Genomic DNA, 14,231 nt, shown 5'->3' with positions numbered 1-14,231 from the left:
GCGTACAAGGGGTCTCTAAACCCTTTTCCGCTGATCGGAATGGCCGCTGATAGCTCCTGCCTTCACAATCGCGGTGCTCCCGGTTTTCAAGATGGTTGATATCGTTAACTGGACGAGCTCATACTTCTTCACGAGGGCGCTCACCTTGAAGCCGCATCGAGAGTCCTGCAAAATATCCATCTTCGTGTCAAGCGACACAGCTTTGCGCTTTGTCGGCGCTATCTTCGAACTGCACGCTGCTTCGGTGGCGTCAGCCTGCTATCGCGAGAGAGACGCGGGACGGGCGCCACCGCGCCGCTTTGCTTGTCGCTTCTTTTTTTCTTTCTCTCTCTTTCGGAGCGACTGTGGCCGACGCGCATGAAGCAGCTAGCGCCATCTTGTGGCGCGCTGCGCCAACGTTGGCTGCGCCTACTCGTGCGCGGGCGGGGCGAGACGCGCTGCGCGGTAATGGCGGCAGATACGAACTTACGGAGGTAAACATCGCCTCGTCTCGACATCGTTCGTTTCAGGGAACTAAGCAACGCAAACGTTACGATTATTTGGCACAGAAAACGCCGTCCAGACTGCAAAATTTTGATCGTTATATCCGATATGCGGTGAATAACCTATCGTTATAAATGGTTTTTTTCCCCATAGACCTAATGCATAAAATGACACTCTCATGTCGACCCATCGTTATAACCGATATATCGTTATAAGTGGACTGCACTGTATAACAATATTCAGCTGCCACGATAATTTTATAGGTATAACGGATAATTTTTATAACCGGGTTGCATGAGACAATGAAAATAGGGGGATGGCAGAGCTGTTGTAAGAAAACTACAATGGCGGGGAGGCCAGTGCGCCTCCCCACTGCCTACCTCTATCCAGCTGCTGATTGTGTTCACTCGTTTAACTGCTTCCTGGGCGCTCCGATCGTGTGTAACAAGCTGCGGCTGTCGGCGTTAAAGAATGGCACTGCTATAACAACTGCAAAGAAAGGTCATGGGTGGCAAGTGATATGCAAGCACCGCCGAGGCATCACATTGGTGGCCACAAAAGGGGCCTTTTAAAAATTGCGAGAAAGCTGCCGCGGCAGCCTGTCAGCTTGAGGAATCCTGAAGAAACGCTGAGACGAGAACGCCACAAGCATCTAGCCATGTACTTCTCACTGGTTTGCATGAGAAAACTGTATGTCTGTCAGCCTTGCATGCTCTACGCAAAGCTTGCCGACATCCTTCTGCAAGGCGTCCAGGAGCACCATGCCCAAGGCATTCTTCTCCAAGGTGTCCAGGTGCTCGACGTAGTGCAGCTGAAGGTTCCTCGCGAAAACGAAGCCCTGAAGAAACACAATCATCTGCCGCGCCTCCTTTGAGGGCAACGGTGAGGCAGTTTGCCCTGCTGCCTCATCGCTGCCGTCGCTATCTGATGAAAGCACATTCACTACGATCGCCTCATCGGGCAGCCTGCCCTATCGCGTCATTGCTGCTGTCGCTATCTGTTGCTAGCACGGTCACACCGATCACCTCAACGGTTAGAAGCACTTGGCTTCCAAATCTCCAGCCATGTGCTTTCTTTTCATCGGAATCGTCGTGCATTACCGATGATCAGCGGGCGGATCAACCATCTTCCGTTTCGGCGGCGAGAAACTGCGTGGTCAGGAACGATTTTGACACAAACAACGAAGACCAACGCGAACAATTAAGCTGTTTGCAGAACTTCACTGAAGGAGGAGCCAGCGAGCAACATGTGAGCAACCTGCGAGCAGCACAGTTGGCGCCGTCTATTCGTGTTTCGGAGAGTGGGGCTGCATAGAGCTGTGGGCGCAGCCGAGCTGTGCGCATAGCCCATTCGTGTTCGGAAGGGTGACGAGAGAGAGGCGCGCGGAGATGGCTAGAAAATGAGCGCGCGGCGGCTGTTGGAGCAGCGACCCATCGTGCAGTGGCTCAAATTTCTCGTTTTCTTTACTTCTTTTCAAGGATTTCGCATTTCACTACCTTTTGGCTCGGACACCCAGCAGCCAAACTTTATCGTTATAACCGATAATGCGGCATCAGGGCATTGTAGTAAGCGGGTTATTTCACCATGGGAAACCATACAAAAGTCGACGATGCAGCAGCTTCTCATTGTTATAACCGATATATTGTTAAAACCAGTATCTTTATAAGTGGGTTCGACTGTACAGCGCTCGTGTTGGTTTATTCTGTTTTGTTGTGGTTTCGAAGTGCACTGCTATATTGCATATTCCATTATTCTACCAGAATTCAGATTGGCCTGCTCCAAATTGCTTGAATCTGCAATTTAGTTTGCGCAAGCTACTCCAAAATGCAATTTTGCTTGCTCCAAAAATGCTCCAAGGTGACTTTGGGCAGTCCCTCCCCTGCTGAAGGCAAAATGCCTGAAGATGGTGAACCTTTTAAAACTTCTGTCATGCACAACATGGAGTAGTGATCGGAGGTGCTTTTAGAACTTGTCTGCTCACGCCTTGATTATGGTTCTATAATCTAATTCTGCAAGACCAAGTGCATAAAAAAAATCTTGGACCTCGTTCACCATTTAGGCATCCGCATTGTGACTGGTGGCTTCAGGACAAGTCCTGTAGAAAGCCTCTAAGTACAATCAAACGAGTGGTCACTCTGTCTACAGAGGTCATATTCCAGCTTGACTTATCTTCTGAAAGTACAGTGGGTGTCACCCTTGTGTAGAGCGCAGGAACGGTTGCCTCTAGGGTGTCCAGGAGCCAACCATTGACATCTAACGGAAGTTGCTGTGCCCGCATGTGCACAGCAGCTATTGTTAGACTTCGGGCCCTGCAACTAGCGTTAGACATTGCCTGCAGAGCGCCCCGTTGCTGTTGCTGTTCCCGCGCTCTACACGAGGGTGACGCCAACTGTACATTCAAATCCTGAACATCCTTGCTACAAAATTGTCAATGATGTGCCATACTTTTTAATGATCGACCCACATCGAGGGAGCCTCTCTCACTGCGTGTGAGGAAGCTCATTATCAATGGGACACACTTGTATTTGCTGTAACACTGGAATGTGTGCACGTGTGAACCTTTGCTGATAAACACATGCATGTTACGGAAAAGCAGAGATACTGTGGTAGGGCAGCTAGCAGAGGCTATAGGAAAACAAGAATGAGTTTAGTTTTCTTGATGGTAGGATGCGATGAAGCCTGGCATTAATCTCGTGTAAACTCATTTGTTTGTTCTTGTGCGCATGCCTGAGGGTATATAAAGCGAAGCATTTGGAAAAAAAAAAAATCAGTTGCAGCTTTGTGCTTGTTTGTGTTGTGCCTCAGACCATTTCTAGCCATGCACCCACGGTATCAACGCTGCCTGGCCCTTGCACGATAAAACCCCATTGATTGCCATCATCAAGTAAAGTGCATAGGCATGTGTCTCGCTTTGAGTGCGGGTGGCCTTGTTTAATCTATTGAGTGTGCATGCATCTACCCTTTGTCGGATTGGTCGGTTATTTGTACACTTTCGTGATTTGCCACGTGCCTCCAGAAATGCCATGCAAATTCTGCTGGTTGAATGAATGTGCTTGGCTGCTGTGGGAGCTATGACCATTTTGCGTGACCTATCATTGAGATTATGTTGTAGCTTGAGAACCATTGAATTTGTTTGCAGAGGTATTGACAACTGCACTTTGAGGACGGTTCTGTTGCTCTTGTGGTGACAATGTTGGCATAATGTGCAGAGACAAACATGTTCGGTGGCTCTGACAACAATGTGCCACGTATGCTGTGTAGGTGGCACAACCACCTGAACCCAGCCATCAAGAAGAGTGCCTGGACCGAGGAGGAGGAGTGCACCATTCTCGAGTATCACCGACTTTGGGGAAACCAGTGGGCCAAGATTGCAAAGCTGCTGCCTGGGCGGTGAGTCTGGGGGCAAGGGTTTCTCCCTGGAACTGCACGGTTAATGAGACACTGAGATCGACTAGTAAGTAGGGAGCGAAGCCTCGGGTTATTGGCATCGGCAGTTGTGATCTTAATATTGGTCTAGTGTGCGATGGCTTTCAGCATCGAAGGAGAATTATTAGAAGTATTAGAAGCATTTAGGAAAACGGTGATGTAGCCTTGTACCAGTAAGAAAGCACTTTGTTGGAACTTATCGTGAGATGCCAACAAACAAAGACGCCAAGGACAACATAGGGGAAATCACTTGTACTTACTTAAAGAAATGAGAAAATATTAGGAATTGGAAAAATGAGAAAATAATGGCGATGAAAGTGGATGAAAAAACAACTTGCCGCAGGTGGGTAACGATCGCACGTCTTCTCATTGCGCGTGCGATGCTCGAACCAATTGAGCTACCCCGGCGTAGCTTCCCCATCCACTTTCTTGGGTATTTATGTTTTACTACTACAACTAACCTTGGGATATCTTGTTTTGTTGTAGTGCAAGCTGAACAAGGACAACAGAAAGGCACATCTGACACACAGCGCTGTGTGTGTCAGATGTGCCTTTCTGTTGTTCTTGTCCAGCTTGTGCTACAACAAAATAAGATATGCTGTACCAACAAGCCCCTATAGCTACCCTCATTAACCTTGGGAGTGTTAGCCACCACTCGCAAACCTTGGTGGCGGATGTGGAACATCCTTTCTGCCGCAGGCATAACGAGTATGTGATCTTTTTGAATTAAGGCAACTGGCCATTAAATCCACACATGCTACCTGAAGGCATCAGTGTTGCCAGATTCGAGACCCTCGTTATGTAATGAACGAGAAGAAAGAAGAAACTGAGGGGCCCTATTTTTATTAATCATATTATGCTCAAACCACTTGAGCTCAATTGGTGAGAGCATGATATGATCAATAAAAATCGCTGGTGCTCTAACCAGTTCAGCTCATTTGGTTAGAGCATCGTACGAGAAATGCGAAGACGTGGGATCCTTCCCACCTGTGGCTAGTTGTCTTTTCATCCACTTTCATTACCATTAATTTATCATTTCTTTAATTCAATCAGTAAGTACAAGCAATTTCCCCTCTGTTGTCTATGGCGTCTTTGTTTGTTGGCTTCTCATGATATGATTAATAAAAATAGGGCCCCTTGGTTAACCCACTTTCTTCTCGTTCTAGTTGGAACGAGAAGAAACCACAACACCATAATCTCTTTACTTTCTGTTTTCACCTGTGGTGCTGCAATTTTGCACATGTCTTCGAGTACATTGTGCAGCACGTAGACAATTTTTTAAAGCCTAATAAAACTGTTGTTAGTGGTGCATGCCTTCTATCCTTCGTGTGTGAATGTGTTAATTTGTGGCCCTCTTCTAATACCTTAAAACATTGACGCTGAACGTAGGCTTTTTTTGTTTGCCCACCGTTGATAGATTACTGCAGTTGAACATCATATAGTACTTATCTGTTAGGAACATAGTGCAGCTACATGCTAAACAATAGTATGCACCAAGCAGCTACCGTATTTACACGACTGTAAGTCGACCTCTCTTTCTAAATTTGAAAATTTGAAGTCAGGGGGGGGGGGGGTGGGGGGTGGACTTGCAATTGAAACCAAAATATGGCACCGCCCAAAAAGCGAGACCAATGAGATATCAGGGGAGCTACAACGTAGTTACAATTTTATGTTTGCTCTATGGCCCTACTCGTAGTTTTCGCTATCCCACGCGCTTGTTTGCTTTTCGGAAGGGTTTCTTAATATTTTTAGAGAGTTTTACAGTGCAAACAATACTCATGGGGGGGGGGTGTCGATAGCTGATGGAAGTGCTGCTGTTTCATTCGTGGCGGCACCCCCAGAATGGCGGCGCTTGTAGGGAGTACATGGGGAGTATCTATAGTTCATGGAAGAGCAGACACCGCTCACATGTTTCTCTTTCTCTAAGTTTGACGTGTTTGACTCGACATGCCGGCTATGTGCTACTTCCATGCTTCCTCAGTCGTCATGAGTGCTCCAGGCCCACTAAACATTCGGCGCTCGTTCACAGCAGCGTTCAAGAGGGCTGCCATCCTTTACGCCGAAGAAACAAATCACTGCGCATTGGGCCGCAAGTTCGCTGTTTCTGAATTGGTGGTGCGAGAGTGGCGACTGCAGCGAAGCAAAATTTTCACCTGTGATGGCAAGTGAATTTCCCACGGGCCTAAGTCTGGATGCTTTCCGGAGCTTTAGGCCAATCTTGCGGCTTACGTCTCCGAAATGCGTGATTGGTTTCTGCCAGTGAAGTGCGACATGGTCATGAAACAAGCCCGGAACTTCACCTTTTAACCCTTTGTGGGTCGATTTTTTTCGCCAGATGCTACCGCCCAGGGTCGATTTTTTTTTATTGCAGATTCCAATTTTTCTTAGGGAGTTATTTCTAAAAAGATTTACCGTAGTTTTTCTAGGGTGGCCGTAAAGTGAGAAAAAGATATTTTGCATTGGAATATATGTACTCTTCATTCATGAATAACAACAATAAAAAAGGAAATAAACTTGTTAGAATTGAAAATTTTATGCATTTTTATAGTTCAAGGCTTTGAAAATGCGCACACGAGAATATTTCACAAGACTCAAATGTTCCTGCTCTTACACTAATGTGTACATCCATAGTATAATCGAACTGCGTAGGTGCGTGCACTAAAGAAAACTGCTTGTGTGCCCGTCAAAAAAGCAAAACGTGTGACAAACTTCCGCTACTCTTCATCTTATCGCCAACCAGAGGCAATTAGTTTTCGCGAGTAAAAAAAAATGAGAACAAGAAAAAACAAAAGCAGCGGTAACGCATGCATGGCAGCATCCTTCCTATGCGCACCCCTGTGAGCACTGAACGAGTGAGAAAGAGGCGGTCGCACTTTGAGTGATTAGTAACGAGATAGCCATCAGTTTTGCAAGTGCAAGACGTCGAAACCGACCGCAGAACAAAACCCAAGCCGCCGCCGCTCGCCCGCACGCACGCCAATGCACGAGCGGTACTACATAGACGCGCGGGAGCGAACTAGCGCTAAAACAAACCACGCAACGAAAACCGAGTGAGGGAGGCACGCGAAAAAAATTCCCTGTATTCCCACATAGTGGCAGCACATGACAGAAAAGAAAAAGTTGGGAAATTGGCAGACAGTATACAGACAGCGCTGTAAATATACGGCATCGACCATTTTGGAGTTCGTTCGCGGAGCCGTATATTTAAGTCGTCATCATCATCATCATCAGTCGGTTACGCCCATTGCAGGGCAAAGGCCTCTCCCATACTTCTCCAACAACCCCGGTCATGTACTAATTGTGGCCATGTCGTCCCTGCAAACTTCTTAATCTCATCCGCCCACCTAACTTTCTGCCACCCCCTGCTACGCTTCCCTTCCCTTGGAATCCAGTCCGTAGCCCTTAATGACCATCGGTTATCTTCCCTCCTCATTACATGTCCTGCGCGTACCCATTTCTTTTTCTTGATTTCAACTAAGATGTCATTAACTCACGTTTGTTCTTCACCCAATAGCTCGTTGCGTCGTCCTCAATTTAAGTAGAACCCTTTTCGTAAGCCTCCAGGTTTCTGCCCCGTAGGTGAGTACTGGTAAGACACAGCTATTACAGTAGAAAGCCGCTGTTACGTTCCTCACTGCTGCGTTTTCCCGGATGCTACGTCGTTTTCATCCGGTCCCGGCATAGCTTCCATAGGATCCAATGTATAAGGAACCCCTCTGCTACGTAGTAGCTGTGAAAACGTTCCCACATGATGCGTCGCAACCCGAACCCGCCTGGGCTAAAGCAGGCAACGCGCTCCAACCGCCATTTTGGCTTTTGACGAGTTTTGACCGGGCTTGGCCGGGCTTGGCTATGGAACTGGCTGCAAGAAGCCGCACGCCAGTTCGAGAGGCCGCCACTAGGTGGCCATTCGTGAAAAATGCTCTCACTATCATCACTGTGATTATGGTCGCCACGTGGTTTGTTGCATAGAGTTTCTATGGTTTGTTGGACTGGACGACTCACGGAGGAAGGAAACTCGGGAGAGGCCCAGACGTCACTCTTTGTGAAGCTATAGCTAAAGGGAAGCCGGAAGTTGGCGTTGCTCATGGCGTTGCTCATGGCGTTGCTCATGGCGTTGCTCATGGCGTTGCTCATGGCGTTGCTCATGGCGTTGCTCATGGCGTTGCTCCGCATATCGGGCCAGCTCTCCTCTCTTGTTTTCGTTTCCCGCGAAACCACGCCGCGCTGCGCGCAACCGGGCTGCACGGACGCGCGCGCTGCGCAGCAATACTTAACAATCATTAGCACATTAGCATGATTACGCCAAAGAGGGGCACATTTTCTCGTGGATATTCCTTCGTTCGTTGCCATTGCCGTGGCGCGGTGACGACGAGGAGCACGAGCCGCATGATGCCGGGGAGTTGCCAAATCCTAGCTTTGGAGAAGCCATCGCGGCTCTGGACCTCCGCAGGTACGTCGCACCTCACAGCGACGCTGACAGCAATGCGGCCTTCCAGGCTATTGAGAAGCGTGTGGTGATTTCTAGCGAGCGAAAGAAACGGCAAGCCACCATTCTACATTCTAGACTTTTTAAAGTTGTAAGCGCACTCTGTGGAAATAAATTGTCTACAGTTGAAGCTGCACTCTTTTCATTCATTTTCGGAGCTTTCCTCACTGTTGCGTTTTCCCGGCTGTTACGTTTTTTTTCCGCGGTCCAGTGAAAAACGTATGAACGGGGTTCCACTGTATATACTTTTCTCTCGAGGGATAATGGCAACTTGCTGTTCATGGTCTGAGAATGCCTGCCAAACGCACCCCAGCCCATTCTTATTCTTCTGATTATTTCTGTCTCATGATCCGGATCCGCAGTCACTACCTGTCCTAAGTAGATATATTCCCTTACCACTTCCAGTGCCTGGCTACCTATCGTTGCTGTCAGCAATGGCACCGACTCTGCCTTTGTGGTCTTCGCGATTGGCTTAGAAGCTTGGAAAGCATGGTGCATTGCATAATGCTGGTTCCCGAAAGTCAGCTGCGCCTCTTTACAGAAATGTTATTTGTTGAAGCATAAGTAAAGGTATTGCAGTGAAGCATTACAAGCATGGGAAGGGGCTATTGCCACGGGACGTAGTATGTATTCCTTAATTATACACATGTGCACCCGGAATCTCCTGTCACAGTAACACCACCAATATGCCTAATACGTGTACTAACAGGCCTTCAGAGCGTTTTCGCATGTGCCTGCGGTGGTATGAGCCCTTAAAGGGGTTGGGACACCAAATTTTGAGGCTATAAAAAGCATTTTGTAGGCTGCTTTCGTATGCAAGGACACCCAGAACGAGGTATTGGACGCTGCAAACATTTCAAGATAATTTTAATTCAGCTCCAAAAAGTCATTAAAAACTCCTTCTCGTAGTCGAGACCCATCGCTAGCGCGGCAGTTACTACGTCACAGAGGAGGAACGAAAATATTGACGTCATAGCACACTAGCACAAAAACGTGACGTATGATGATGAGCGATGAAATGCCGATTACCGCGACCGAGCCTAGCGACCGAGCATAGCCTCCACTATGACCGAGCTGCAGGCATATAGAAATCCTTTCAAAATGGCGACCTTGCTTGTGTACGGGTGGCTACTGGCACGGCTAGTTGCGGCTGCGATACTGACTTTTGTAGATGGCACTAGCTATGCACCATACTTAGCAGTTTCAATGAAAAACTGGCGCGTTATTTAAAATCCTCGAATCTAAGCCGACCCTAGAGTTTGGAATATGATTATTTGAAAAAAAACTATTGGCCTAGATTCGAATAAATACGTTATTTAATATGAACATGCCAAGTGCAATCTATGTTATTTTTGCTGCTAGCTTCGTCGCTATAGCCCGGACCACACGCCTGCCCGTGTCCGCACGCTTATGCATGTGCAGACAGTGCGGCACGGCTCGCACGCATTAAAACGCATCGTGATCTTGGTGAATGGCTCCTCTCTGTTATCGCGCACTTGCCTTCCTCATCGCTGTCATCTCCCTGTTGCAGCACATGCAGAAAGCATCCCCCGTTCCCTCCAAAGATGGTATGTTTTTCCTATTGATCCCAAAGTCCCGCCCGGCTTGAACGTTTGACGATGCCTCTGCGGCTAGCACAACTTTTCGTTTGAAAGCGGCACTATAGTGGCATCGTCTGTTTGGTACCATTACGATAATGCCACGCTATGGGCCACGCTGCACACTGATACGACACAGGTCAAAATAGTGACGTCACTCGTGTACTTCAGTTGGCTACTGGCACGGTCAATAGCAGCTGCGATACTGACCTTTGTAGATGGCGCTAGCTATGCACCATATTTATCATTTTCACTTATAACCTACCACGTTTTTTAAAATCCTCTAATTTAAGCCGACCGTAGAGGTTGGCATATGATTATTTGAAAAAATCTATCGGCCTAGATTTGAATAAACATACAGTAGTATCATGTCTACAGGTTGTGTGTAAGTTGCACTTTACGAATTGTCTGACCCAAATTATTGGGAAGAATTCAACTAATTCAATAATGCACTTGCACGTGGTTAATGTCCTAGAAAAATCACTTACGAGCGTGCACATGTGACGTACGTCGGTTGTGCTTGTCTAATGTCAGCAACAGTTTTTCTAGACATCCACTTTGACAGGGTGAAATGAAGGTGGATTTTATTTTGTTTAATTTTTCTTCCTTTTCTTTTTAAAATGTGAATGCAGTTCTACTGTAGTTAGCTAGCTGACTCTGATGAATTTGGAAGGACATTGTTAATACAGGCATAGCATTATCTTGCTGACTGGAGTAAACCATTTGGGTTGCAGGACTGACAATGCCATCAAGAACCACTGGAATTCAACGCTCAAGAAACGTGTCGAGTTAGAAGGAGCACAGAGTGAGCGTACCCGCAAGATGGATGCAACCTCTTCAACTTTGAAGCAGCGAATGGTGAGCAGAACAACCTTTGCTCCATTGCAATCTGTAGTGCAGACGATGGCTGCCCTACGGACGTGGCTTGCTTTGGTGCTCTTGTTTGTGAGAAAAGTTTTTTGTAGCAACATGGTAAACGCATCATCACCTGCTGCCTTCTGCCTGAAGAACATAAAGCAGAAAATGTCAAGAAAATATTTGACAGGCAAAATGACAACTGCAATTACTATGTTGCATAATTTGTGACAAACAAGCTCCAATGAGAACTGAAAATAGAGCTTTTTGATCATGAGCAATAAATAAGCTTTATTAAAAAGAATGGTCCAGCAGTTTTGGTTGTGGTGGCCTTGGGTTATGCTGCTTGAAGTCCTTGGACTCGGGTTTCATCTTCGGTTTGCCGGATGGCCCAGATCTGGTTTTCCAGCTCCAAACTTTTGAGGGCTGTCTCCCAGTGGCGGCAACGATGATAGAGAAGATCCCTGGTAGCCCCCGCAGCAGGGGCGTCGTCAGGAAGGAGCGAGCTCGAGGCTTCCTGTATGCTGGTAATGGGCGCGGTTATGGACGCTTCGCAAACTGCAGTTGTTCCAGTACCGTTGTTGCCGGCACATTCCCAGAGCATGTGTCCGCACGCTTTACACACATATACTAGAAATTTTTTTTTCAGTGCAGGGAATGAAAAAGAAGACAAGCGTTTGTAGCACTGTTTGTGTTTGCTTCTCTGTAGCCCGAGACTTTCCTTGCTCTGAAGAAACCTGATTTGAAGAGGGCTGTATAGCTAGGCACATCCTTGTGCTTGTATGACTTGGCAGGACTTGGCAGGTTCCCAAAGAATTATTTCACTCAGCTCACACACTCTACCTCTGCACAGAGCTTTTAAAAATTCCGGTGGGCATCATGGAACCTGCACCGCTAGCAGATAATGCTGAAACACCTCTAAACTTGAAACGGTGCTTGTAAACCATGGTCTTTTGTACAACCATGCAAGGTTCCCTGCAGGAATGTACCATTTTCTTGCAGTTGCAAACCTAGTACAGTCAACGTCGGATTTTTTCCACTTTCAGGAGCCATGAGAATGTTAAAAAAAATCGGGCAGTCGAAAAAAGAAAGAAAAGAATGCATGCTTTTTACTGGCCCGCAGGGCTCAAGTCACAGCAGGCATGTCTGAAACAGCTCTGAAGGCCTGCATGTACACTTATTAGGCGTATCGGGGCTCACACAGTGATAGGTGCACACGTCTATAATGAAGAAGTACCGTGTATACTGTGTACCATATGTACCGTGTCCTGTGACAATTTGCCCTTACCACTCTTAGTATGCTTCACCGCGTAACCTTGCTGTATTGAGGCGAGGCTGACTTTCGGGAATTGGCACTTCGTGCTTTTCGATCCTTGAAGCCATCCGAGAGGATTACAAAGGCGAAGTCAGTGCCATTTTTAACAGCTGTGAAGTGTTTCAATAAAAAACATGGTGCCGAACAGCAAGAAGCTTGGTTGTGAACTTCGAAGGAGCTAGGCCTAGCGTTGCCACGGTGGCGGCTACAGCTGCCAGTGGCGCTGCGTGCAAGAGCGCTGGTTTGAGGTGGCAAGATGGCGGTAGTAGTGGCTTCGATTAATAACACAGCGTTTTGGACTTGTCGGCGTGACATATATGTCTATATGTGGTTGTTTTGCTCAAACACTGTTGTAAGTCAGCGCCTGTGTGTACCTCGTCCTTTCGTGGGCTATAAGCCAGATTCGATTAATGCTGTTTTGTACCTACAGTCATGGCAAAAGTTGGGAAAATCAGACAGTGAAGATATTTTGTCTCCGAAATTTCAGACATTCTTATACACTGACTCTATGGGGGTATGCTGGTGCTGCAAACACGTTTCTAAAATCTGTCCTTGACTGTATCAATTGCTCGAAGGAGCGTTTTAAAAAGCTGTGGTAGTGCTTTGAAATTTTTCTACGCTACCTCAAATGTACCTACATGATTAAAGTTTCTCCAGCGTGTTTCTACTATGCACACTTAGTACCAACTTTGTTTGACTATGTAAATTTCACAGCTCCACACGCACTGCGTGCTTTCCGACGTGGCCATACCAGTGGCTGTGGAAGCTACCATATACAGTAGAGTGTTGGTGGTACGAATCTCTCGGGACAGCACAAATATTTGTAGCATCCAAAGATGCTAAAGAAATTGCGAAATTAAGGAGGCACTCACAATCCTGTCAAATTTTTATCTCGTGGCAAAATATTTCGAAGAAATATGCAGCAGAATTGTAGAAAACTGAATCTTTTTTAGTGTTTTTTTCAAAATGGGGAAAATCGGGCTTCAGGAGGCGCTATCACACTGCTGGTTGCGTGAGCGTGGTTTTTCCATTGACGCAGCACTGCCATCTTGGTATCACTACAAACATGAGAAATCAGAGAATCGGTTAGCCACAGAAGTGTATTTCTCCATGCAGAAATAAAAGAAACAAAAGTCAGCACGAAGAGGGAAAAGTAGCATCGCAGTTTGTCAATGCAGGTGTGTGGCGCGCTGGGAGTGTTCCCGTTGGCTGACGTGAATATGAATCACTGGCACAGACTTTGGCAGCTGCGAGGTGCGCACTTGGCTTGTTTCAAAGCTGACATGCCAAGATCTGTCTGGATGTGCTCGTTACTGCGTCCTAGCTGCTGTTAGATGGGGATGGTGAGATGACGCGCACAAAGTACAGTGAAACCTTGTTAATTCAGGTTTTGTGAGACTGAAAAAAATTTTCGAGTTAACCGAGTGTCCAAATTGTCGAGAGTATCAAGAAAACGATAAACAAATGCTTACTACTTCAACACGCCTTTGTTTACTGAATGAAACGGCAAATCATGTTACTATTTTACAAAAAAGCAGTGCGGAAGCTGTAATACTTGTCGTCTCGTGGGTGAAGGCCTTCACAGCGCAGCTGGGTGCGCCTTCATCTGACAGGCTTTGTTTTCACTGCCGCACGCACATCCCGATTATTTTTTTGCCACTGAGCTGGTCGTCAAAAGATTGTCCGTCCATCGTGATATAGCTTATGGTTCCTATGTCTGAGAAACCCGTATGGGTTTTCTTTGTAGCTTTGTGCTACATGCGGGTGGATGCCAATTTTTCCTTTCATGAAGGAAAAATTCATCATGTAGAGGCGTGCGACTAACGAATAGCAGATTTCGAACTGAGTATCAGATGGAATCGGGAATGGAAAAGCCAAATATTATATCGAATATCAGATAATTTTTCACAAAATCTAATGCTTACAAATTTTGGGCAAAAAACATGGTACTGCACATGTTCAGGAGTCTCCTAGAATTGCATAACAGGTATGTATCAAGCTATCAGTAACTTAGGTACCTAGGAATTAAGATGTACAGTATGGACTGCTGTTATTAAAGAAAACA

General features: G+C 46.6%; 1 protein-coding gene across 8 annotated transcripts in view; it reads left to right on the top strand.

The window, feature by feature from the left end:
• The window catches only part of LOC126517477 (myb-related protein B-like), a 293,223-nt gene that overhangs the window by 79,582 nt on the left and 199,410 nt on the right, over positions 1-14,231 (top strand). For all 8 annotated transcript variants that reach the window (XM_072285350.1, XM_072285347.1, XM_072285352.1 and 5 more), the window contains 2 exons: positions 3,745-3,873; positions 10,731-10,854. In XM_072285350.1, coding sequence (XP_072141451.1) covers positions 3,745-3,873; positions 10,731-10,854 — 253 coding nt within the window. The remainder of the gene's footprint in view (positions 1-3,744; positions 3,874-10,730; positions 10,855-14,231) is intronic.

The sequence above is a fragment of the Dermacentor andersoni genome, chromosome 11 (genome assembly GCF_023375885.2).
Source record: "Dermacentor andersoni chromosome 11, qqDerAnde1_hic_scaffold, whole genome shotgun sequence".
Taxonomy (NCBI): Eukaryota; Metazoa; Arthropoda; class Arachnida; order Ixodida; family Ixodidae; genus Dermacentor; species Dermacentor andersoni.
The sequence above is the reverse complement of the archived record's forward strand: the minus strand, read 5'-3'. Positions and strand labels throughout refer to the sequence as shown.